The sequence below is a fragment of the Blennius ocellaris genome (assembly GCF_963422515.1).
Source record: "Blennius ocellaris genome assembly, chromosome: 15".
Classification (NCBI taxonomy): domain Eukaryota; kingdom Metazoa; phylum Chordata; class Actinopteri; order Blenniiformes; family Blenniidae; genus Blennius; species Blennius ocellaris.
Window position 1 is genome coordinate 21,590,843 of NC_137664.1, and position 27,500 is coordinate 21,618,342.

General features: G+C 43.9%; 1 protein-coding gene across 1 annotated transcript in view; it reads left to right on the forward strand.

Annotated features, from left to right (window-relative positions):
• dcc (DCC netrin 1 receptor) overlaps window positions 1-27,500 on the forward strand; it is a gene marked incomplete at its 5' end in the record, with an annotated part of 378,467 nt that overhangs the window by 246,696 nt on the left and 104,271 nt on the right. Inside the window, 4 exons of the mRNA XM_080510296.1 lie at window positions 18,051-18,210; window positions 23,976-24,130; window positions 24,696-24,844; window positions 25,021-25,159. Coding sequence (XP_080366422.1) covers window positions 18,051-18,210; window positions 23,976-24,130; window positions 24,696-24,844; window positions 25,021-25,159 — 603 coding nt within the window. The remainder of the gene's footprint in view (window positions 1-18,050; window positions 18,211-23,975; window positions 24,131-24,695; window positions 24,845-25,020; window positions 25,160-27,500) is intronic.

The following is a 27,500-nucleotide window of genomic DNA, read 5'->3' on the forward strand; positions in this document are numbered from 1 at the left end:
ATAAGCCCGACATCAGTAATGAAGAGAGGCTTATGAAGTCTTGAAAGAGAGTACATGAAGAATTATAGGTCATGTGAAGCATTTCCACAGTTTCTTCCACTGGGAGTTAATTCTACTTTTGATAAACATTACAGAAATACAGCTACGTTTCGTAGAGTCAGATTTTCTTCTGTTCGAATGTTTCCCATCGTGTATCATTAAACCGTCATATCATTTGAATCTTGACCCACGGACGTGCAGATAAAAAAGCACCCCCAGAAAAAGACACCTATGATGATCACTGATTCTCAGAGAGCTTGACGAGATGGCAATGTTAAACTGAGGTGTCAAAAAAACCCACAACGACAACAGCAACAACAAAATACCACTGTATTATGAGTGAGAATATTCCAGTGTTTTCTGGAATCAGAACTCTGTTAATATGAAAGAGTAAAAAGATTGTGATTATATTTAAATATTTATATGAAAGAGACATAAGAGATATTTTCAGAGAGACACACCATTTTTTCGTCTTTGTGTGTCAGTTTTTTGGCTTTTGCTTTTTTTCTTTCTTCATTTTTAACCTTCCTAATGGCTGTAAAGTGACATCTGCTCCGAGATAGAGAGATCGAGGGAGAAAATAGACCCAGATCATTTCCTGACTGCTGGAAGAGAAGCAAGAAGCCCAGAGAGAGAGAGGGAGAGAGACAGAGAGAGAGAGAGAGAGAGAGAGAGAGAGAGAGAGAGAGAGAGAGAGAGAGAGAGAGAGAGAGAGAGAGAGAGAGAGAGAGAGAGAGAGAGAGAGAGAGAGAGAGAGAGAGAGAGAGAGAGAGAGAGAGAGAGAGAGAGAGAGAGAGAGAGAGAGAGAGAGAGAGAGAGAGAGAGAGAGAGAGAGAGAGAGAGAGAGAGAGAGAGAGAGAGAGAGAGAGAGAGAGAGAGAGAGAGAGAGAGGAAGAGGACGAGGTTGTGAGAGAATTCTAATGAAAAGAGAGGGGATTGAGAGATAAAATTCAATCAGCCAGATCCATTTGGTACATGCCGGGAGAGAAAAGGTAGAGAGGGTGTGGAATGGAAGGAGGGAGGAAGAGGAGGGAGTAAGAAGAGGGAATAAAAGATCGAGGGGTCAAGCGAAGGGCAGGGAGAGGGAGACAGAGAGAGGAGAGGAAGTGTGTCAGCCATGACAGATTTGTATTCAACAGCCAGTGTCTGACCTTAGCAAACCTATCACACACACACACACACACACACACACACACACACACACACACACACACACACACACACACACACACACACACACACACACACACACACACACACACACACACACACAGACACACTCCCCACTATACAATTGTGTGTAGATGAGTGTGTATATAGGAGGGGGATGTCTGTTGCCATGGTGATGGTAGCCTCCTCTCTCTGAAGAGGACCATATGAGAGAAAGAGATAGATAGAGAGGGAGAGAGAAAGAGAGTGCGTGCGTGCGTGCGCGCGGGACAGGTATAGATACATATTAAATGTTTGCCTGAGAGCAGCAACAAAAATGTGTGTGTGTGTGTGTGTGTGTGTGTGTGTGTGTGTGTGTGTGTGTGTGTGTGTGTGTGTGTGTGTGTGTGTGTGTGTGTGTGTGTGTGTGTGTGTGTGTGTGTGTGTGTGTGTGTGTGTGTGTGTGTGTGTGTGTGTGTGTGTGTGTGGTTTAATCTAAAAGGCCACTTGGATCAATAAGTCATCTGTGATGCTGTGTTGATGTTCAGTGCTATTAATAAGACTTCTCTAATAGGGCCCATAACGTGGACATAACCTCTGTGAACTGTCTGCTGGATTCTCAGTTTGTCTTTGTTTCATTTTCTTCAGCGTTTCTGAACATTTCAAAAACACACTGCATCCATCAATCCATCCATCCATCCATCCATCCACCCATCCATCAATCCATCAATCCATCCATCCATAGTGAGGGAATTAACTTTTTGTCTCCACATTTTGTCACATTACAACCACAAATGAAAATCAATTTTATTGGGAAGACTTCTGCATATGTCACACAAAAAACATAGCATTGAACAAAGGAAGACATTTAATTGTCCTTTATTCTCATTCTCCAACACGGAATTTGTCTCTAAGCAGCTTCATTCATTTCATCAGATCATCCTGTAGTGACTCTGTTTTCAGGTTGTTCAGTTATGTATATCCTGTTGCGATGTGAAATGAAATGTTGAATCTTGTTTACATTGATTTTCTAGTGGGTTTTTAAATGTCCTAGAGGGGCAGTGTGGTAAGAGCTGAGTGGAGTGAGAGAGCAGAGCTGGGAGTGTGCAGTCTTTTTTTGTTCCTGTGTTGTTACAGGGCCCATGGACCATGTATACTATTTATTATGCACTTTTAAGACAAGTCCTGCTCCTTTTTTCAGCGAGAATGCTGAAGCTGAGCTAACATTGGCAGCTAATAGAATTGAGGATGAAACAGAGGGAAGTTTCAGTTTAAAAACTAAGGCGAAGAGCACAGCTGTTTGTAAAATATCAACAGAATTGACACACATGTGACATAACCAGGAAATTCAGGTCTGTGTCAGGTCAATGCTAACACACAGCCACCAGCTAATGCTAAACATGTAACCTTGAGCTGGGAGGCGGGGTTGTATTTTGTTACTGCTAGCCCTGACTGAAACACCACCACACGCTACTGTAAACATGTAACCACCAGCTAACATTAAACATGTAGCCACTAACTAACATTAAGCATATGGCCTCCAGCTAATGGTAAACATGTGGCCATCAGCTTACAAAAACGCCACCAGCAAATGCTAATGTTATTGCTACTGCTAGATTTAGACGACACATAAAGTTTCATGTTTGAAAACAAATAATGGTAATAGTAACAATCCTGATTTTGTTGGGTAAAGACATGTAAGTTCATAGATTAATTTCATATACCAGCTTGAATTGAAAAGAAAAGTTTCTTCTATGAATTACTGTGATGTCATGTTGATGGAATCGTGCCACACAGCTCAGTCACGCAGTTTCTCTCACAGACTTATATCATGGACAGCAGTGGATCTAGATGAGAACTGTGACAGGAAGCTGAAGCACTGCCTTGCATGCACAGGGAGAACATGTAAACTCATTTTGGACCCAGGATGTTGTGAACTTTGTGAGCCGAGTGTCCACATAATAACTAAAAGTTTCAGCAGGGTTGCAAACAAGTGAGACTAATGAAAGAGTTTGAAACTTCACCAGAGATGACAGAGGTATTTTTAATGCTTCCAGCTGTGTGTAGGAGTCTCTCTTTTGAGTTTATTAAAAACCGTTCACATCAAACAGCAAGAAGGCTGGCAGCACAATCATGAAACACCATCCTCTTGGCTATGTAGAGGGAATTTATGTCTGATTAATAAGAGGTGAGCTCGGTAACAAGACTATTAAACCAGAGTGAACAAACTTTATGAGGGGCGTTTCACACTTGGATAGTTTGGGATGCAGGGGGCCTGAGCTGCTCATTTGGGGGTGCTGTACGCCAAGCCAAACACTGACCAAAGAGGATGTGATGTAATGTAATGATGGCTCATTGATACTGAAAGAGGAAGTGCCGGCCGTGGTGGCGAGGCGAATGGGCTCATTAGCCACCCATGTGGCTAATGGGTGTGGGTAGTAACAAACAAACCAACAGAGATGGGGGTGGACACACACCTGCTGGCATGGATAACAGACTATGTGACAGGCAGAACCCAGTATGTTTGACAAGGAGACTGCAGGGTCCGACACTGTGGTCAGCAGTACCGGAGCGCCACAGGGGACTGAGCTTTCTCCGGTCCTGCTCACCCTTTATACATCCGACTTCAAATACAACTGGGAGTCCTGCCGGACGTTGTTGAGACTTACAAATACCTGGGTGTACAGTTGGATGACAGACTGGACTGGACTGCAAACACAGATGCATCAAGAAGAAGGACGCCACATGTTTGGACAAAATAGTGAGGAAGGCACAGAACTGGACAGTCTGACATCAGTGTGTGAATGACATGCACTGGACAGACTCCTGTCAATCATGGACAACCCACTGCATCCACTGTCCAGCACCGTCTCCAGGCAAAGGAGCAGCTTCAGTGACTGGCTGCTGTCGATGTCCTGCTCCACTGTCAGACTGAGGAGATCATTCCTTCCTCATGCCATCCTCCAAGGGAGTTATAAATTGAAATATTGTGGACAAGGGTACTAGAGGGGACCCCAGTACCTACGGACTCACCCCACTCACTGGAAAGTCTCCAGATATGAGAACTGAGACCCATGTTTTCAAGGGCACCAGAGTTCCCTTGCTTGATCTGGAGCGGAGTTCAGGGGAGGGTTCACAGACACCCAAACAATGCAAACTTCTCCAGAAAGTCCCTGAAGAGAACTGTGGCCTGGATCAAACAGGGTTGTGTGAGTACTCTTAGTGACCAGAGTGTCTTCAGCCGAACACCTTCATGTCCACCGAGACCAAACACTGCTTTCTTCATCGCGCAGGATTAAAAATCGGAATCAGGAGTGATTCAACAAAGCTCAAGGGGAGCATGTGGTGCGGTGGTCTTTAAGACCCCCTGCAGAGCGGCCTCATGGCAACACACACAAGAGCTTTGATCATCATCACCAGGTCACTGGGAGATTAATACTCTCTCTCCAAACTGCAAAACCTCAAACAGCAACAGACATTTGTAAACCTTGATGTACACACGACTCAATGAGAGAAACTCAGCATTGTCAAACTCAGTGAGTTTGAAAGAAGTCGAGCCAAATAGAATGTTAACAAATGAAGCTTTGCCGACATATAATTTAATTTAATTAAAGTGATTCTGCTCTTTGTGTTTATCTATATATAGAACAAATGACATGTTTGTAGCACTTTGTCCATTTTCTTCCTTGACTTGAGGCAGAATGTGAAAGTACTTGCTGAAAAGATTTTCTTTGTTTTGTTTTGTGATACAAAAAGTTTGTCTAAATGTCACACAAAACCATCTTTCAACAATACCTCAGTGTAGATTTATCTACTTACACCTTTTCCAGTGTGACTCCAGGATTCATGGAATTATATTGAAGGTGAAAGAGATGACCTTCAAGAGGAAGACCTTCTCATGTCCAGATTACCTGCTCCTCCTCCTCCTGTCCTCCTCTACTCTTCCTGCTCTCCTGCTTCTCCTTCTCCTTCTCCTTCTCTTCTCTTCTCTTTTCTTCTCCTCCCCCCTGTCCTTCTCACATCTGCTGCTCAACCTTCCTCCTGTTCTCTTCTCCTCCTCTACTCTTCCTGCTCTCCTGCTTCTCCTTCTCCTTCTCTTCTCTTCTCTTTTCTTCTCCTCCCCCTGTCCTTCTCACATCTGCTGCTCAACCTTCCTCCTGTTCTCTTCTCCTCCTCTACTCTCCCTCCTCTTCTACTTCCCCTGCTCCTCTTCTTTTGCTCGCCTCTCCTCTCCTCCTTCTCTCCTTCTCTACTCTTGCTGACCTCCTCTTTCCCCTCCTCTTTCTGTCCTCATGTCTTCTTCTCCATCTCTACTCTTCCTCCTCTCCTGCTCCTCCTCTTCTCTTGCTCTCCTCTCCTTTTATGTTCCTCCTCTCTTCCTCCTCTCTTCCTTATCTCCTGTTTCTCCTCTCCTCCCCTCCTCTTATTCTCCTTCTCCAGCTGTTCTCCTCATCTCCTCTCCTGCTGCTCCTCATTCTCCTGTCCCTCTCTACTCTTCCTCATCTCATGCTGCCCCTCTTCCTCCTCCTTCTCCTGTCATTATCTAATCTTCCTCATCTCCTGCTGCTGCTGCTCCTCCTCCTCCTCCACTTCCTCCTCTTCTTCCCTGGATCTTTCCGGTGTCTATAATCTCTGATGATCTGGTGTTGTCCTCAAAGAGGACCAGACCAGGATTAAAACTTGGCCCAGCAGGGGGTCCAGCTGGACGTCGTTCATGTGGTTTGTGACAGAGCAGCTCACTTGTTGTTTACAATAAACAAGAGGAACAACAAAGACAATGTGGCAACTTAACTGAATTCATGAAGTTGTTTTCAACACTTATGACCCATTATTAAATCTGAAAATGTTCTCTTTGTGGCAGGTAACATGTTCCAACGTATCAGGATCATCAAGTGTGTGTTTTCTTCTTTTGGGGTTAAAGATCCTCCATTGTGAGTTAGACTGACAGTGAGAAGTTTCAGAAGTTTGATTTTCTTTCTTATTTACAGCCAGGCACTCCATATCAGTGTGGCACACACACATTTTAGAAGTAAATTAATACTATCAGCAGAAAGAAGGATATCAGCAATTACTGTGCCGCAGTTTTATGAGAACAAAGACACAAATAATTACTTGTTTTTAATGCTGCACTTTGGTTCACTGCTTTCATTTGTTTCCTCAATAATCCTTCCTTCATGTGGGGCTGTCTCCATCTCTCATCAGCTCCCCCACTCCGTCTTCCTTCACATAGAAACGGAAAAAAATGTTTATCTTCTCCTCCGTCATAGTGCTGATGCTTCTGCGACGTCGGCCTTTATCGATCACACAGCGGAAGGTCATACAGACTGTGTGTGTGTGTGTGTGTGTGCGTGCGTGCGTGCGTGTGCATGTGCGCGTGTGCGTGTGTGTTTCCTTCAGTCGAATGGTGATTTCCCAGGATGACCCTCCAGACCAGCCACTTCATTATGACCAGTGACAGGTGACGTGATGGACACTGTTTACCCATCAGTTGTTTGACGCAGAACGCAGGACTTGATAAGGTTTTACACTGACCCAAGCTGTCCTCTGATTAGGGACAGCACTTGATAATATTTTTATGATCACAATTACAATTCCATTTTCGATTTTGCTTTACGATTCAGCACTTTTTATATTGATTTTCATTTTGAAAAAAGGAGAACAAACAGGTTGATAAGCGTCAACTTTCTCTAGTTTAGTTGTAACATGACTTTACAAACCACACCGTGAGGTCTTTAGAGGCCCACAGCCTCGGGCTCCTCAATGGGGTCCCCATAAAACATCAACAGTAGAGGACATGCTAATATTTCCATCGCGACTGGCCTGAGATTCGTTCCAGATTCATTCAAACAGGTCCAACGTCAGCATTGTGGACACGGATGTGGAAGCTGATCTACTGTTGTTGTGGCCAACCAGTCAGAGACGAAGAGTCCCAGAAATTAATGTGGTACTACAAAGAGACACATCTTACACATGTGGCCTTACAAACACTAACATGTCCACTAACATGAAATGATAAAATGAAAATCAATTCACGTTCATATGGAGTTCCAAAAGTTAGACGGACGGTCCCTGGTTGCACAGCCGGCTGATCATAGAGAACAATTTTGTCTCCGCCGCTCCAAAGACAACTACTTTCAATAAAAATTAGCTTGTAGCATATTGTCTACGTCACACAGATAGGAAAGAGGAACTGTTGGTGGACTTATGACATTTCATTGAAGAGTTATTGAAGCCTGAACTTTACTAGACCAGCTCTCAACTGTGTATCGGGGTCTAATCCACCAAATTCTTCACGTACCTGGCCCATACTGGCGTATTGAAAGTGTCTATGTGCCCGAGCCTTTGTTTATTTGCCTTTGTACGTTCGAACCAGCCCAACCCGCCCAAGTATCGCCATTCAAACTTACTCAACCGTGACGCAAACTGAGTGAAGAGCGGCTTGTCAATGTTTGTTACATTTGCTGGAACCAATAAATGATGGATGTCGGCAATAAGTCCAGATATATGACGTCACAAGTCAACTATGTATGGATTGTAAGAGCCGCACACCACTGGTTTTAATTGATGGATGGAAGAGCCACACGCTGACAAGCAAAGAGCTGCATACTGCTCCACTGACAGGACTGGCTGAGGAGTAGATAACACACCATAAATCTGTCTTCATAGATTACAGGCTGCGTGTTCCAGATCCCACAAAACACTGGGAGAAGTTTAAGATTCATTCATCTGGATTAATTTAAACACCTGCAATGGTGTTGATTTCTTGATGTTAAAAAGGAGATGTCAAAAGCAGAGGAGTTGCTATTCTCTTGGCGGAGACATTCCCTCAGCCGGTTCCACATCACTTTTATTAGCAAACACAATATATTGTGTTTTTCTTATTCTACTTACAAATTAGGATTTGTTTGTAAATCAGCCCTATTCAACTGTGATGGACCTGTTCAGTCTCTTGGCTGGGCGTCTGCGCCCGGAGACTCAGTGCCAAACACTCTGCATGTGTGGACGTTTTATCTAAATTAGACTTGCACGGTGTCCCCAATCAGATCCCATTTTACAGCCATCATCTGTCTGAGCTGTGGCAGTAACCTGGACAGATGTTTATTACTCAGGATCGTGGATATTTCAATGGATGCGGAGGCTGAGGCTCACTTGTAAGGTTTCTGCATTTGATAGGTTTCGGCATGTTTCCTCGGCGGGCTGACCTTGGTGGTACTTCCTGAAAGTCTGCAGGCTGTGCTTGTTCGTCCATGTCAGTAGATTATTCCTGGCTGACTGTCATCGGGAGCTGTTTGTCCAGGGTGGCAGCAGATAATTCCTGGATAACTGCAGATGACTGCTCATTCATGCATGTGTGTGTTTGTTTATGCAGGGTAATGGATGAGTCTCAGGGGGCTGCTGCTCATGCCGGCTCACGTAGGGCGGCGGTTATGTAGCTCATTCACCAGACTTCACTTACCGCACAGATATTCTCAGAGAAAGTGGCTAGGACTGCAGCACTGTGCGCAGTATCCAGACCACCCAATAGATTTCACTCCGCTCTAATGTCACAGACAATGAAGCATCCTGTTTCTCTTCCTACAAGCACATGTTACATTCAGGCTGAAGCTTCACTGCATTCATCGGAAACTCATCCTCATTTTCTCCTCTCGCTGCTTTTCCAAAATTTTTCTTCACGCGGAGTAAAAAAATGGCTTTATTACGGAAGAAATTGAAAACGCGAGGCTCTGAATGTAAACTATGATGTGACGTGATGGATCAGACAACCACAGGAAGAGACAAGAGTCGCATGGAAACGTCTCTCTCCTCCACCGTGATGAACACAATGTTCCTGTTTTTAACCTTTCTCCTCTCAGAGTACAACACATTTCATCTGGGGTCACATGCAGTACAGAGGTCACATGCAGAGGTCACATGTAGGGGTCACATACAGTACAGAGGTCACATGTAGGGGTCACATGTAGGGGTCACATACAGTGCAGAGGTCACATGCAGAGGTCACATGTAGGGGTCACATACAGTACAGAGGTCACATGTAGGGGTCACATTCAGTACAGAGGTCACATACAGAGGTCACATGTAGGGGTCACATACAGTGCAGAGGTCACATGCAGCAGCAAACCAGTGACATTCAAGCACACTAACCAATAAAACACTGCAAATGGTTTCCTTCATTTCCGAGCCCAGAAGTTTGAGTTGACATGTTGAAAAAGTTCATGATTTCCCACCCACATCCTTTCTTTAAAAATAAAACTTGGTATAAAATGATATGCTTGAATTCTCTATGCAGACTGACAGTGGCGAAGACTTTTCTGGATTTCTGCAGGTGTCAGCATACTTGCATACAATCACTCACACAGCTCAGATATGATCCTCTGTGTCATGTGTTGTCTTTCTGAAATATTTAAAGTTATCGCAGTGCAATGAGAGGTTCAGTTCATGTTATGTCTGTATGCCAGTGAAATATTTTGGGAACAGTAGCATTAACAGGATGTTGTCAATATACGGTCCTCACCCTGGCCGGGTCGAACCTTCTGAGCAGACAATTTAGTTACAGGGCCAAAAATATTTGACACTTCTGATAAAGGTACTTTTTTGTTTGACAGGTCTGATTGCTGTTTAAAGTCCTAATTGCCTTGAGAGCCTACAAGTAGAATAGAATAACCTGATGGTGGTGCAGTGGTTCTGTGTGGAGTTTGTATGTTCTCCCCACATGTGTGTGGGTTTCCTCTGGATATCCAGATTCCTCCCAAAAACAGGCATAGGAGGTGAATTGGTATCCCTAAACTGCCCCTCGGTGTGAATGTGTATGTGTTTTTCTCTTTTGTCCTGTGATGGACTGATGCCCCCACCTGTGCAGGTGAACCTGTCCTCGCCTGTCCAGGTGAACCTTCCCTCACCCATAGTAAGTTGGGATTGACGCCAGCGCCCAGTCAGCCTAAAGAGGATGAATGGGTCTAGTACAGTGGTCGGCAACCCGCGGCTTCGGAGCCATGCGGCTCTTTGGTCCCTCCACTGCGGCTCCTTGAGCCTCGGTCCCACTGCAGTTCATCCTGGAGGGACGTAAGGAGGCAAAGCCACCCAGAGAGGGACGTAAGGAGGCCAGGCCACCCAGAGCGCAGTCCCGCTACAAAGTGTGGTAAATTGTAGGCCGGTTGTCAACTACGCAGTGATGTAACGTCATTACGCAACAATAATGACATGAAGAACGTAGAATAGCGGCTGCAGGTCATGACAGCGGCTCAACAGGTATCTGAAGCTGGGAGCTTCCTGTACCTTTCCGAGTAAAAGCGCTGCGCTGCGGAGCGCCGACAATTCCGGGAGGTTCATTGCAGACTTGTTGAGAGTGACGGAACATTCTAGTGAGTTACACAACAACTACAGGACATTAAAGACACACCATCACACTCATGGTTCTAACAATCCACATCTCCCACATTTATCTTCCATTTTAATAATGTGTAGCAATAAAGGAGCTGATAGCTACAATGCATTGTGGGAGTTTCTGTTTGTCGTGTTTTAAATGTAATTATTGGGGTTATGTTAGGTTTGTAGTGTTGGTAATAATTGTGTTGTGTTTTTGTTTTTGTTTTCTTAGTTCATGTAGTTTAGTTTATTAGTTGTAAGTTGTCAACCAGCAGTGAAGAAGGTTTTGTGTGTCGTGTCGTCCTGGTATGGCCTGCGGTAGGACTATCAAAATAAAATGCGTGCGGCTCTTTGGGTGTTGTGTTCAGTGGAAAACGGGACCAAATGGCTCTTTGAGCATTAAAGGTTGCCGACCCCCGGTCTAGAAGATGGGTGGAAATAGTTTAACAAGCCCATGGAGAGATTCCTCACAGTGTTGCGCTGCAGAGAATAAATGAATTTCATATAGTGTGTTTGTCTTTCGGTCTTTGATGTGTCCACCAAATGGAATATGTGAATAGAGAAATGTGCTGTTTGTCAGTACTTCTGGTGTTTACAAAGATCATGACTTCTTTGTATTATCTGACTGGTTTAATGCATGATCAGATTAAGCTTGTCTACATATTCAAACAGAAAACACATTTCAAAGCTCGCTGATGATTTCTGCTGCCCTGTTGATCAGTGTTGTATCACGTGCATGTTTTGCCCCTGGTGTGAGATGTGGTGCTATTCCAGCACAGATGGATTTTAAAGGAAGGAGATGTGTGAGATTGGATTATTACTGGGCAGTCCAGACCGTGTCAGGATGAGTAGGCTGAGCAGGTCGACTCTCCGGGGTCACCTCGGTGCATGGTGGGGCTTTTTCAGGACTGATGATGGTCTCAGAGTCTGCATCGTGTCCTGTGACCCCTGCTTTCACTGTAATAACATTGGGAGTGCAGAGAACAACGCAGAAAAACACCCACGGCTTTTACTGGAAATCTCACACACACACACACACACACACACACACACACACACACACACACACACACACACACACCGTACCAATGAGTCAAATGCAATTCGTTGTTATAAGTTAATGACGATGGTTTTAATGTTTTTTAACAATGAAGACTTCCACAGACTCTGCATTTCAATAATACAGTGTTTGCTTCTCATTTCTTCTGTTTCACACGATGGTTGTGTGATTCTCAAAGATTGAAGGCTGAGTCGAACTGTTTACTCTTCACATTGGTGCAGTTCCTTTTCTTTGTTGCCGCCACATATGAGATATAATATTGTGTATTGATTAGGTGTGCAGTCCATGTAAACTGTAGACCTTCACTAAGTCTTGCTGGAACTTGGACATGCAGGTCAGAATATTATTCCATGCTGCCACGGCTGCTTTAGCTTCAGAGAGAATCCACATAATTAATGAGCTCTTCAGAGTGTTGTACACAGTAAAAACCTTCTGTGTTTTAAATAAATACATTTCAAAAAGATAGGTATTTGAAGCAGCAGTTTTAAAGCGGGACATTTTTGACTCCGGTGCATAGAGGGGGCTCGATGACGGGTTCGGGAACAGATTTGTGTTGAATGCCTTCATTGTTGGTAGATTTATTTTTTTTTACACATGTGGGTTCGAACGGTGAAGACCACTTGTGAATAAAAACACCAGACGGTGGTAAACAGGTTTAAAATTGTTCAGGCTACTTCTGTTATCAGCCTCAGGTTCCTGCAATTAGAGACAGATTCCGTCTGAAGGTCACCCGGGTCTCTCACACACACACACACACACACACACACACACACACATATGTATCTACTTAAGATGCAGAGATTTTACCCAGTCAACCGTATCAGTGGAGATTTACAGGAATAAATATCCATTTACAGGAATTTAAAACTGGAGGGCAGAAAGGTAGGTGTGTGTGTGTGTGTGTGTGTGTGTGTGTGTGTGTGTGTGTGTGTGTGTGTGTGTGTGTGTGTGTGTGTGTGTGTGTGTGTGTGTGTGTGTGTGTGTGTGTGTGTGTGTGTGTGTGTGTGTGTGTGTGTGTGTGTGTGTGTGTGTGTGTGTGTGTTTTTTAATGGCAGCTGGCTGAAATGAGGCCTGAAATTGAGTGCAGAGCAGAGAAAGCAGTGGTGTGAATGAGAGTGAGTGAGCTCAGCAGCTTCTTCTCCTGCATAAATGGAGGTTAAAAAGACAGAGAGAGCAGGTGTGTGTGTGTGTGCAGAGAGATGTAGAATATTTATAGGCCAGACGCTACATCGTGGAGGAGAAAGCGTCGGCCTGCATGTATTCTGCATATCACAGCTCCCCTTCATGTATTTATACTGGCTTTGTGCATCAGACTGTAGGAATAGCTCCTGGCCCTGTGATGTGCTGAGCAAACTTCCCACTGTTCACTTCAACTCAATGGATTTCAGTTGGAGGGAGTCTGGAGCCTTGGCAGCTCTCAGAATATATCAGGTGTGACAGATGAGGCCCGGCTGCTCTAATTCTGTGTTTGTTTCAGAGTTCTTCAGTGCCATGAACGTACATTTCCCAAATCCAAAAGAAGTTTAATTAAGTAACTGCAAGAAGCTTTAATGGTGTGGTCACAGCACTCCTTGTCACTCTGAGCTCATCCAGTGGAGCTCACAGCACACGCACAGAGCATTGTCCACATGTATTGGCTGTACTTAACGCGAAGCAGATTGAGCAAGCCACCAGCAGCGTTCATTTGATTGCAGTGTATTTGTGTGTTCGTTGTTTGTGAGCAGGCGTGTCGGGAGTGCGTGAGAGGCAGTGCCAGTGCCAGTCCTGATCCTCAGGTTGTGGTCGTACATCAAAGCCGTGGAACAAACAATAAGCAGACACATAAGTCAGAGGTGTCAAATGTGCGGCCCTCGGGAGGGTTCAGGCTGGTCCGTGGATCACCTTGGTTTGCTGCAGTTGCTCAGCTTCATTTCCAACAAGGTCGGGACCGAGAGAGTCTTGAAGGAGAAAACCATTAACCATTAGCATTGGCTCCGTGGAACAGACTGAAAGGCAGTATTATTTTTGCTGTTAAAACCAGTTGAAGTTGCAGCAGCACCATTCAGTTATAAGCAGCGAGCCTCCAGACGTCATTCGGACGGTCCATCTTTGAAAAAGACGGGCGAAAAACCAGCGCACACCTTCCTGAAAGACGTCTAACTTGTGTGTACAGAAGAACCTCTTACGAGGAGCACAGTAGGAGCAGAGAAATATTTGATCACAAAGAGGTTTTAACCGTTAATGTACCTTAATGAGGGACGGCCTCTTGAAGCTCGGAGCTGCTGTGAAGTTTACTTTAGTCAAACAAGAGGCTCGTGAACCAGAACCGGCCGCTAAAAGCTCCAATCAGCCTCAGAAACCACCAAGCAAGGTGGTAATAGAGGATTTATAGGATTTTTGTTTTTTTTCACATTTCACTTTATTTTCCAGCAGAATGTTTCATTAAAATTCACTTTATGTTGAGATTGTTCTCGTTTTTAGTACTAAAAATGCGATCTTTCTAAATTCAACCCGTACACTGTGGCCACAACGAGAGAAACCCTTTCAAGAGTAAATTCAAAGGTTATTATAGCGTTGTGTTACCAATTCCAGCCCACGCAAGATGAAACTGGACTATTTGTGCATCCTTTTTGTTGACATTTGAGTATTTTAAATAAAACCAGGAGCTTTCCGGCTAGCAGCAAATAATAACGAAGAGTTTCTCAGTTGGAATAATAAAGTAGGGCTGCACAGTGGAGGAGTGGTTAGATACCTGTCTGAGGCTGTGTGGGGTTTCCATGTTCTCCCCGTGTGTGCGTGGGCTTCCTCCGGTTACTCCAGTTTCCTCCCACAGTCCAAAAAAACATGCCTGTGAAGTTAGTTTGTGGCACGAAGTTGCTGCTATAGGTGTGAATGTGAGCGTGTGTGGTTGTGTTGGATGTGTGATGGACAAGGGACCAGTCCAGAGTGTTCTGTACTGCATTAGACTGTAGGAAACATGAAGAGTGATTGATGTTTTGTCAAATCAGAGATTGGTCCGGAGGTCCACAGCTGCATATGGAGGCACTACTGAGGGTTTCAGGGGAAACGTTGGAGATATTAATCTAATCTTTTCTTGTGGTTTCCACGCTGACCTACATTGCATCTGACCCAGGTCTCTAAATGAGCCTCACTCACAATTCAGTCGTCACAACGCGGACAAAACAAGGCATTGCTGAAATAAGTAGCTGTCATGTCTGAATGAAAAGCCTTTGTTATCGTGTGTGTTTCTAAAATCAAAAGAAACATATCACACCGCGTATTGTTTTAACCATGTTGTTCTCTGAGACACATATCCTCCTCTCTCCGAATGAAAACATTCATATAGAGCTGAAAACTCGACCAAAGATCATCCAGGCATGAGAAACAATATAAATGCAGAGCAGTGTGTGTGTGTGTGTGTGTGTGTGTGTGTGTGTGTGTGTGTGTGTGTGTGTGTGTGTGTGTGTGTGTGTGTGTGTGTGTGTGTGTGTGTGTGTGTGTGTGTGTGTGTGTGTGTGTGTGTGTGTGTGTGTGTGTGTGTGTGTGTGTGTGTGTGTGTGTGTGTGTGTGTCTGCAGGTATCAGTGTGCAGTGTTATTTCCAGCACTTATTCCTGTGTGTTGTGTGACTCCATCATTTAGTGGATGGGGCCGTTATTGGGCTGTTCCAGCCGGGTCAGCGAGCAGCAGCCCATCCACCTTCACACTCTCAATTCTCATCTCACACACATGAGAGGAGGTGTGTTAACGCTGCTCTGTTTCTCCTCCTCGTCCTCCTGCTGTGTTTCACAACACACACACACACACACACACACACACACACACACACACACACACACACACACACACACACACACACACACACACACACACACGCATGCTTATCTTCTTCCTCTCCTCTCTTCTCCTCCCCTCCTCTTCCTCCTCCCCATCTGTCTGCTCCCTCCATCTCCTCCTCCTCTCTGATCCTCTCCTCCTGCTCTTCTCCCTCTTCCTCCTCCTCCTCTCTTCTCCTCTCCTCCTCCCCATCTGTCTGCTTCCTCCATCTCCTCCTCCTCTATGATCCTCTCCTACTCTTTTTCCTCTTGCTCCTCCTCCTCCTCCTCTTCCTCCCCCTTTGCTTGCTTCCTCCTCCTCCGTCTCCTCCTCCTAACAATTCTCTGTTGCTTCGTGTCACTGAGGGTGTTAGAACTGGGCGTGGTGTTGCTGACTGTTTGGCACCGTTGGCATAAACTGTGTGTGTGTGTGTGTGTGTGTGTGTGTGTGTGTGTGTGTGTGTGTGTGTGTGTGTGTGTGTGTGTGTGTGTGTGTGTGTGTGTGTGTGTGTGTGTGTGTGTGTGTGTGTGTGTGAGAAATGAGATTTCATATTTTTGAGAACATAAATCCTGTACAATGTACTTTTACGTGTTGTTATTTAAAATTATATTTTATATATTGAGTATACGTCCATGTATATTTAGTATGGTATCATATGGCTCTGTTGAATTGCTTCGGACAAGTTGTCCAGGGTTGCCTTTTTGTGGACAAGTTGTCCGTGGTGTGTGCACCCCGAGCTTCATACCCGATTGTTAGCAAACATAGCATTAGCATCACAGCGACACTGAGGGTGGAGAAAACCTGATGCTGAAAAGTGCCACGTCAAGAAATGCTGTGGAAACCCTGTTCAAAGGCTTTCCCACCAACACATTTGAGTTTTTTTGTGACATTTCACTGAACCTGTGCTGTCAAAATTTCACACATTTATCTCTGAAAAAAAATTAATCGGCTTAGGTTTTTGAAATAATATTGAATAAGACAAAGACGTTTCGTCATTTGGCTTCACTTCTTTGAATTAAAAGATATAGCTGCAGTCGTGGTTATTCCTAGTCCAACATACCGTTGTGCCTCACTCAGGATGAAGTTCAGCTTAAGTGTGCGTATGGATTCACAAGGCAGTTATTTATATGTTCAAGGGCTTTTTCACAGTCGCTCAGAGAGTTTTTTCTGCCAGCATGTTCAGGTCAAGCTGCTCTGTTGTAAGAAGATAATGTGATACTCATACCACATATTTATGGTACTAAGGATGTTTTTTTGAGAGTCTTTTTTTGGATATTCCTGAGAGCAGCTTCTTTACAGTTGGTTTGAACTCACAGAGCCTTGAGTTTTTTCGTTTTTTTTTTTCGTGTCGTTGTTGAAGCTGGGGATGTTAGAACAGTACAAAGCCTTTCTTACCGGGTCAGTGGGAGAAAATATAGCCGTCAGTGTGTGACGCATTTTCCGAGGCAGAAGTTGTGGGTGTTTTGTGATTAGACGTCAATGTGAACCATAAAGAAAGAAGGTGAAGATTCCATTCCAAACACTGAGCAGTCGGCCGAGCGCCAAGTAATTAAAGAGACATTAGCTGTAGTTACAGGGATATCTTGGAAACGTGATTACAAGGAAATTGAGTTTTTGAGTCATTTCTTTTTTCCTTTTTATTTTTTATTTCACGTCACTGTTTCAATCATAAAATTCATCCTGATTTTAATACATCCCTAAACCACTCCACCTTGTATTTTTGAACTCTGGACGATGGACACAAAGGATTCATTGTGTGCTAAAGGCCAGTCGGGTTGATTGGAGTTTTCTTCATTTATATGCTCTAATTCAACACTATAAAATGACGTGACCTTGCACATCCTTGCACTGCAACAACGACATCGACATCTTGCCAAGTTTATTCGTCTTGTTTTTAGTCAAAATGTCCCACTTGAGCAAGAGAGAGGGACTTGACAATGCATTCTAAATATCTTGTAACAATCATGAAATGATCATGTTTTGAGTACAAAAATGGTAAAAGCTCAAAATAAGTCGTCCCTGTTGATTGTAAGATCTCAATATTCTAAATTACGTCTTATTTCAAGATAATTTAGCAGGACAGTTTCAGGCAACTTCATCTCATGGTTGTGTTTTGTTCATGTTTTGTTCATGTTGTGTTCATTTGTGTTTTGTGAATACCTCACACCGCCACATTACCTGTCTCCACTCTGTCACTCAGCGTCGAGGATAGTGAAGCGCTGTCCCTCCACATGCAGACTGATTTGTGTATTGATGCTTTGCCGTGTTTTCTTCTTACCTGTGATCTTCTTCACCACTCTGCTTCCTCCTTTTTTTCTTCTTGTCTCTTTCACGTCTCTTCCGTTCCTGATCTGCTCATCTCATGCATCCCTTGCTCTTTACGTTTATTTCTTTTTATTCCCACCTGCTGCACCCCCCCCCCCCCCCCCCCACCACCACCACCACCACCGTGTCGTCCTTGTCCTGCTTCCACCCCTACCCAACACCCCCTCCCACTCTCCTTTCTCCCCTTCAATAAAATGTTCACAGAGGCCACACCCAGTCTATATAGACCCGCCCACACACTGCACCCCCCTCCTCGCACTCCTCCACCTGCTCCTTCTGGCACCCCTTTGACTTACTCCTCCTCCTCTGATCCCCCACCAGTGTCCCCCAGCCCGGGCGTTGCCCTCCCCTCTGCCCCCCGCGACCTGGTCCCTGTCCTAGTGTCCAGTCGATTTGTCCGACTCAGCTGGCGCCCCCCGGAGGAGGCCGAAGGAGCCGTGCAGACGTACGGCGTGTACTACTCTCAGGATGGAGTCGAGAGGTAAGACGGGACTTCTTTTGGTTTTTGGTTTGTTTATTTCCTTGTATTTACCTTGACATCGTCATTAGATTACTTTATGAGGCAGTGATTTCCAGCCTGGAAGTTTTCCTGGACCCCCTAAAGAGGGGGTGCCAGAGATTACAAGGAAGGCTTCGGGCTTTGCTCTGCCTCTGTCTGCTCTGTCTCAATCTGATTTGCTCGTTGTCAAAGACAAAATGCTTGAAGCAGACGTTATTGGAAATCACTCATTCTGAAGCTTCCTGAACTGGATGTTGTTCCGAACAGAGACACTGTATCTGACTTCACAGTAATGAGACTGGAGAGCAGGTCTGCAGTCTTTTTTTTAACACAATGCCATCGATTGCTTGAAGCCATTCACAGTTTTTCCCCGGGAAGTACGAAAGTGAGCCGGAGCATTCACACCCAGTGAGGACATGCTGAGATGTCTTTGGTCTGAAATAAAAACGCTTGAACAACGTGGCTGAATATATAAGAAGGAATATGCTAAAGACTTGAACTTGTGACTCCAAAGTGCGAAATCTTTAGCCGTGCATCTGGAAGAAGTGAGTGAAAAAGAGTTTTGTACCAACTGTACACCAAAGACAAAATGTCTTTCACAGCTCTGCTGCTCGCAGCAGCTCCAAACATTTAGAAGAGAAAGCTGGAGGTGACACATTGGCGGGTCCCCGGCTGATGTTAAATGGTAACCTCTGACAGTTGGAGCTCCAGCTGAAGGCTTTCACATCCAGGCTTTTAAGCTTTGTTACCTCAGAGACGATCCAGAGTTTTAGGACTTCGAATGGTTGCACCAAACACAAAAAGGCCACTCAAGTTTTGTCACGAAATGGAAGGAAAAAGAGATTCTGTCAGTTGTAATGACTTGGAGAAGGAACTGAGGCAGAGGTTTTGTCACTTGTAATGACTTGGAGAAAAATACAGAGATGGGTTTTGTCAGCACTAATAACTTTGAGAAAATGAGAGAGGAGGAAGACGGAGGGCGAAAACAATGAGAGATTGCAGGAGAAAGGATGTTGGTTCTCGGGGAGAGCGAGGATGACAGGTGCTGCTGGAGCTGTAATGACTTTGGGGAAATATATTGACAAAAATATTGAGACAGATCAAGAGATCAAGAAAGAAAACCAGAGAAATAAAGAAAATAGAAATATTTCACTCAGTGTTGTGAGACTTTTGCAGGGAATTGTAAATTGTCTCACCCAGGTAATTGAGACTGACTGCTATTCGTAAGGTCTCTGTATTTTTAGCATATATTATAATACTCATTATTTTCTGTGTTAATTTTTGTCCTCTGTAAATGTCACTGGTACTTTTGATATGAAGTGCTTTACGAAGGTACACATGCTCAGATGCAAAGTACTTCCTCTGACAGGAAGTACAAACGACAAGTGGAAAAATCTACAAACCCTCTGGGAATTATTGTTATTCTAAAAAATTGTTTACATTATTCGGCTTAACATACACAGTGTGTTTAAAGCCAGACAGACTGTTATTGTATTTTATTATTTTGTCCCAAAGATAATAAGGAATCATGTCTATTTTTGTTGGCAAAATGATGGTTGAACCAATTTTATTGAGACCGCTGGAAATGAAGAGCCATGGCAAATTTTTTATTCGCAATGGAAACAAAATGAAAGAAGCAGCGGACTGAGGCTGAGACCCAGAGCCTGTGGTCTGCAACCGACATGCACAAGAAGCTGTGGGGCGCCTCTCGGACTAAATGTGTTGGAGGAAATACAGCAGGAGACGCTGCAGCGGATAACCAGCAGAACCTCCACCAGGGGAGCCTCCAGCAGCTTCTCAACTGAATTAAAAATAATAATTAAAAAAAGAGGAAAGAGCATTGTTGCCTAAATGGTTATGTACATAGGCAGAAAAAATAACTTAAAAAACTGTCTTTAAAATTGACTAACGTGGGTCTCCCGTGTGGGAGTCAATGATTTTACCAGTGAGCTTCAATGGCTTCAAACATGATATTGATTTTTAGAGTTTTATATGCAGTGATGCAGTGACATTCTGATGTATTACGGTGGCCCCATGATGTGACTCCGACCATAGCGGTTGTTATGGTTGTTCACCATACTTTGTGCTGGAAGCTCTTCTCCAACAGTTCGACTTGAGTTGGACCAGACCAAACATTTTCACGACAGTCTTGTCGATCAACAGCACTCCTTTGTCTGATCTGACGACAGACAAATTGTCTGTTTGAGGTGTCAGCATGGCTTTCTTCTCACTGCTATAACGTAGGAGCAAAACTTATAGTCCAAATGTGTAGACAGTAAGAGAATACAAAAGTCTCTGTGGTTACTTTAAAGCTTCTTCGAAGCTGATCAAGTTTTCATGTTGAAGAGTAACAGGAGGAGAAGGAGGAGGAGGATGAGGAGGTTTCATGAAAAAATAATACCAGGAAGAATCCAGATCATCTTCCGCCCTCTGACTGATGTAGCTTCAGTTTAGTAATGCTAATGCTAAGGCTAACACTACAACAATTACAGCTATGTGATCATTATTAAACAAAAGTTACAAAACAGTTACTTTCACACAACCACACTACTAAAGTACTTTTTCTTAAAGAAGTATCTAGTCTTTATCTTCATTATTTCACACAATGAACCTCACCTCAGTCTGCTCATTTTGTTTGAAGAGGAAGATCATCAGGTGTGAAGAATGTTGAAGGATTTCTTCAGCGTGTGTTGGTGACTTTTCATCAGAACTATTAGTGTGAAGATATTCATATCACCAGTGGGAGATTTTAATCAGTCCCACTTACCAGAAATGTGACACAAACTACAGGAGAAGTTAAATCACTCAAACACAGGTTGAACCCAAACATAAAAGCACATCTCACACAGTTTCAACACAGCATGTCTGAAAGAGGTTTGCTAAATGACATCACAGACAGGGAGAGGAGGTGAAGTTCATGAGGAGACAAACAGTGATCAGACACTCCATTCATTGGGTTGAATAGGATCAGGGTGCTCGTGTTCTGCTGCTTTCACTGTTGATTTTAATCTGTGCCGAACACTCACACACAATGATGTCCCCCGCAGATCTTGGAAAACAAAGGTTCCCCAGACTCCCGCACAATGACATGAACCTTCACTTCACTGTGTATTGTGCTCGCCCTTTATCAAGCCCCATGCATGTTGAACCTGCTGATGAGCATAATTCACACTAACTCTCCCCTGCTCGAAGCTTCATCTCCTTGTCGCGTGGGATTCATGCTTCTTCTCTTTTCTGTCTGAATGAGGGACATTTTTCAATGGTCTTTTGGTTTTTTTGCATGAAGAGAATTTTCGCCCCCGTCTTCCATCAGTGTTCACCATAATGAAGCAGCATTCAAGCAGGATCTTTGTATTGAGACATATTTAAACTGCTGCTTGGTCCACAGTGACCTCCAGCAGGAGCATGTGTCTCTGATGCTGCAGGGAAACATGCTAATGGCTGCAGCTGGATTTGTCCCGGCAGTGATCTGGTGATTAGTTGTAAAGCGGAGGCTGCAGAGGTGCTGTAAATCTGAGGATTAGCTGCAGACAGTGGGGGATTACACAGATTGCAGCTGATTAGAGCTGTGATTATCTGAGCTGTTACACCAGGGAAAAAAAGAAAAATCTGCTCTAAACACAGTGGTTTCAGAGGGGGATCGCCTCAACATTTAAATTTCAAGTTTAAACTCTACGGACCTTCTTGCTATGTGGCAAGTATGCTAACCATGCAGTTTGTCAGTGAAGTCAAGTAGATACAATGTTTTTATTGATTATTCAGTTCAATAAGAACTAGAGGGTTGTTAAAATCAAAAACCATAATAACCATTTTTTTAATCATATCAATACAATAAAATTGTTGTTGTTGGTGTTGTGATGTTCTCAGAATTATTTTTAGCAGGACATTACTTTACCCTAGTATCATATATGTGATTAATTCTTGTCCGGAAATTCTTCTTTGATGTTTGAATAATTATTTTACTTTTGTATAGTATGTCACATGCATATTTTTGTTTCCAGTATGAAAGAGTAACATTAAAATGTAATATTTTGGAAAGAAAAAAAAACCCCAACAACTACATTTTATTCTCGTCGCTGAGGATTTCCCCTCACACTTTACAACTTTGCAATGGCTTTTACTTAGTTTTGGGATCATAAAGCAGATAAATGGTATAACACATTAAAAGTTACCCTCTCCTCATCCTCCTCATCCTCAGCCTGACAGCTCCAGGCTTAACCTGCCTGGGTTATCTCTTCATGATCTGAATTTAGAAAGTCAGACATTCACGATATCTGTTGAATTACTGAGGTTCTAACCCAACCAGTTCAACCCAGGGTTTTCCCATCTTGATCAATTTGCCTTCACATGAAAGAGGCAGGGTTTTGTAACGTCTGACCAATCGCAAATTTGAAGAAACCCTGCAGCACAGCTTACTTTACCACGGAGGACCACAGAATTCTGCTTCAAAAATATGAGGAATTTAAAGTCATGATCCAGACTAAAACCCAGGAAGGCATGCTGACTGAAAACTGCCGACTCTGTCAATGCATAACTTTGTGAGATTATACATTATTAACATTAACGAGTGTAATTCATAAAGGGATATTGCTGTGATCCCTCAATTTCATTTTATCATGGTAGGAAAATGTCAGGCAGAGTTTCCTCAATGCTCTTGCTTTAGTTTATATTTTTTCATTCAGTTCTTTTGAGGTTCCGCCCGCCAGTGTTTGTGTGTTTTGTATTGGAATATTAATTCATCACTGTGACGGCACAAGTAGTTGTGTGTTCGATAAATTCATGTTTCTGCAGTTTTGTCATGCGTGACCATCATTATTAACCTCTTCATTTCCCTCATGGGGCGAAACAGTTGAGGGCACAAGTCAAGAACAAGAACAAAAACATGCTCAAAGCCTGAGTGACAAGGTTTTATTGTATTATGTCAAAAGGATTATGTCTATGACAAAAAACTCCTCTCACGATCCACGCACCAATCAGGAACTGCAAAGGATGGGCAGGTCATTTTCCAAGAGATCTGGAGGAGGCGGAGCGTTAATGCTCGTTAACCTGGTCCAGAGCAGGTTAGAGGTTCAGAGTCAGTTACCATGGTGATTTACACAGTACAGAAAACCCAGAGTTATACCCTGAATTTACCTCCTGAAGTGAAAGTCCTGGTTCGTGGTATACTGTGGGCCTCTGTTGTCTGAATGATGTCAGGGACTTCGACTGGGTCACGTGGATTCTTCACTTGAAGACATTCGGTTGTGATTAGGTTCATTATAAATCTGCATCAAAAAGTTGGCCTCAGCTGGAATGACATCCTGATATTATACTGTAGGAGTCAATGAGTCCATTTTACACTGAAAAAAGGTCCAGGCCTGAGGCATCAAAGAAGCCACACACCACGATGCTTCCTCCACCATGCATCACTATGGAGACAAGCTCTCCACATTCAGTGTGTGGTATTCAGACAGTTTTCTTGTTTCCTCTGGGTGACCTTCAGGTGTGTGGAGATGATTTTCTGATAAACAGCATGTTTCTTCTGAGGTGTCCTTTTCCTCAGTCAATTCTTCATCCTTTCATTCTCACTTCATTCTGTGTTGGACCTTTAGAGTCGTCTTGGCCGGTTTAAAAATGTTGTAACTACATGCTGACTCTATTTCTGTCTTGGTGAACTGAAATAGTGTGAAGTTATGAATAACCTCAGCGTTTTCTTGTTTATCTCGTTGTTCTTGTATATCACATAGTGTTGTGTTGTTGTCTGTCAGGGAGCGGTCGGTGAACGTATCGGAGCCCGAGTCTTTGGAGCTGACCGTCTCCAACCTCAAACCAGAGGCGAGCTACAGCTTCAGAGTCATCGCTTACAACCACGTGGGGCCTGGAGAGAGCTCCGCCCCCCTGAAGATCAACACCAAACCTGACCGTGAGAGAGAGACACACACACACACACACACACACACACACACACACACACACAGCTTACTTTATTATGGAGGACCACAGAAACATTCTTCAAAAATATCAGGAATTCAAACGCATCATGATGCTCATCTCAGCGTGAGATTCAAACTACAACCTTCTGCTGCTTCCTGAGTTTTTGATTATTTTTGATGTCTCTTAAAACTTAAAAAGCCAATCTCATAAAAGATACATGAGTATCTCAAGAAAACAACATGTTTCTGGATTATAAAATGTTGGTGTTGTATTTAGCTGAGCCAACAACTTCATCTCAACACAACCATGAACATGGTGAACGTTTTTTCTTGTTTCCTAACAAGAGATACATATGCCTTTTAATAGCCTCTCATACTTTTTTATTTTGGATTCATTTGGATTTCCATAAAAAAAATATCTCCACTTTGCCATACTAAACTGAAACAGTACTGCAGAAGCTTGGGAATCATGTCATTGTTCCCACCCAGGAATACAGATGTGTGATTTAGAAGCAGCAGTATTTGACGGTGTCTTGTCTCTGTGTGTCTCTACAGTCCAGGTACCCAGCAGGTTGGAGTCTCTCCGTGCAACGGCTCTGTCTCCCACCTCGGTCCAGGTCAGCTGGGAACCCCCCAGTCTTCCAAATGGCCCTGTCCTCGGATACCGACTGCTGTGGACCGAGAGCCCATCTGGCAAAGAGCAGGTCAGCACCTTCCACAGGAGTTCAGAGGTGTCTGGGACCAGCACAGATCTCCTATGAATTGAATTCAGTTTCCCAGCAGTTTAAACCGACAGTAGCTCAACCAAGAAAATGATCCAGTATAACCTGAGTCAGTCTGCCAGGTCCAAGTGGAATCACTCCTCTGTGTCTTTGTCCAGAATGTGGAGGTGACAGGACTCAACTACAAGATGGAAGGCCTCAACAAGTTTACCGAGTACACAGTACGAATTCTGGCCACCAACCGCTATGGATCGGGCACGGCCTCGGACAGCATCAGCGTCACCACCCAGTCAGACGGTATGCTTCACATGAGCTCAGCCTCCATTCATCACACATGTTGTTCTCTACCTGTCAATGATTTCCATTCAGGTTCCAGAAAGAACTTTGAATGAATTTAAATGAGTGCGAACTTAACAAGCGGAACTTTTACATTGTGTCCAGTCCTTCAGTCTCTCTTTCCTAAAGTTCCCCTGTTAAATATCATTCAGCTCCACATTAAATACCCTACCTCAGCTCTTCACTAACTCAACATCACTAACTGTCCCCTGCAACTTCCACCAGTTCTTCTGGGGGGACCCCAAGCTGCTCCCCGACCAAACCAGAGATACAATCTCCCCAGCGAGTCCTTGACTGACCTCGGGGCTCCTCCCACTCAGACACGTCTGATAAAGATCTAATGGGAGGAGACCAGGGACCTTCGTAATCAGATGAACCCCCTCTAACAGAGAGCTTTGTTTTACAGCTCAGCTCCCTCTTCACCACAACAGTCCGGTACAGTGACTGCATTACTGCAGCTCTCTATCCGAACCTGTGGCTGATCTCATGACCCCTCCTCCTATCACTCGTGAATAAGACTCTGAGATACTTAAACTCCTCCACCTGGGAAAGGTACCGCTCTCCATTAAGATCACAAACAGAAGGGGTGACAAAGCACAACACTGGTAGAGTGCCACGCCCACCTTGATTAAGTTGCACTCAATGCCAAGTATAAGGACACAGCTCTCACTGGATGTACGAGGAGCGTATAGCCACAGCAGTGGCTTCGGTACTCCATGCTCCACAAACATCTCCCATGAGACATGATTGTGTCCAAGTGTATAAAATGAATGTCGACTGGATTATCGAACTCCCATAATCTCTTGATAATCTGTGAAGAGCTGGTCCATTTTTCCACACCCAGGATGAAATTCACATTGTTCCTCCTCCGTCTGACTGTGACTAGCAGTCTGAGTCTCATTCCCAGCAGCCTAGCCCATGCTTAGTTGTTCTGCAGGGAGGCTGAACAGTGTGATACCCTGATAATTGGCGCACACTCTGTGGACGCAAGATGTCAGGTCAAATCAAATGACAACAAAGTCCATCTTGGACCTCAGACCCAAGGAGCTTTGGTAAATCAAAGCGGCCCTCCCCTCAGAGAACCAGTCACCATCTCTCTCACACACACACACACACACACCCACACACACACACACACACACACACACACACACACACACACACACACACACACACACACACACACACACACACACACACACACACACACACACACAGTGAGCAGCTGAATCAATAGATAAGCTCTCAGACACAGATTATCAGGCATCTGTTTGGAGAGTTCACTCAAACTAGAATACAGTACTGCACTGATTACCCAGACCTCAGTTTTCCGGCTCTGTGTCATGCATCGCATGATAACCGTTAGTGGTCAGGTGCGCCGAGACGTGGTCTCAGATTTTGGCAAAGAGGTGACATAGAGCAAAGCTCCCCAAACCTTTTTTTGCACTGCGGACCGGTTTTAAACAACATAATATTTCCATGGCCTGGTGGTTGAAAAGGCCTTAACGACAGCTCAAAAACGTAGTAAAAAATATTGCCTATGAACCACTGGAAAAAACCTCTGATGGATGAGAACCCTTTTTCAAAATAAATAAACTATACATATAAGGAACTTATATGTCTTAGTTGGTGCCTTACAGTCAGTTACTGTACCTGCCTCAGGAATAAACAGAAGTTTAATTTGATACAGTGTTGAAAATATGATAAGAAAATAAAGTATTGAATTTAACAGAAATAATAAAAAGATTCCTGTCACAATTTTTGGGGATAAATACGTCAATTAAATAACGTGACAAGCTTCGTGAATTGTTACACCTCTGATTGTTACACGCACAAACATTTTCATCCAATTAAAAGTTTAAACAGAATAACAAACTGTTGTTGAATATACTATACATGTAGTCTTGAAAATACAAAAAAAAACAACCATTACAACATGTTTTGATTTACAACAAATGTTGCCGTCCGTAAGTCTTGGAAGATGGTGGTAGTTGCAACGTGGGTCAGTCTGTGCTGGAGTTCCAGCACCTGATGTGACTTTACAGACCGATCGTTGAAAAGCATGATCTGCCGCAGTTGCTGCAGGTAAACATAAACCGGGGGACGGGATGGATTTTCACGTGGTCCCACCGGAATAAATTGTAGATGGTACGGAAAAAATCACGACCACCCGCGACAATTTTCTGTCACCCCTCCATTGCGGTACCCAGCACTGAGGAACGGGTCTGTGAACAGGAGCGACAACACAGCCGTCTGCTGATCACTCGACTTTCCTTCAATATTTAAATATTTCATCAGCCGT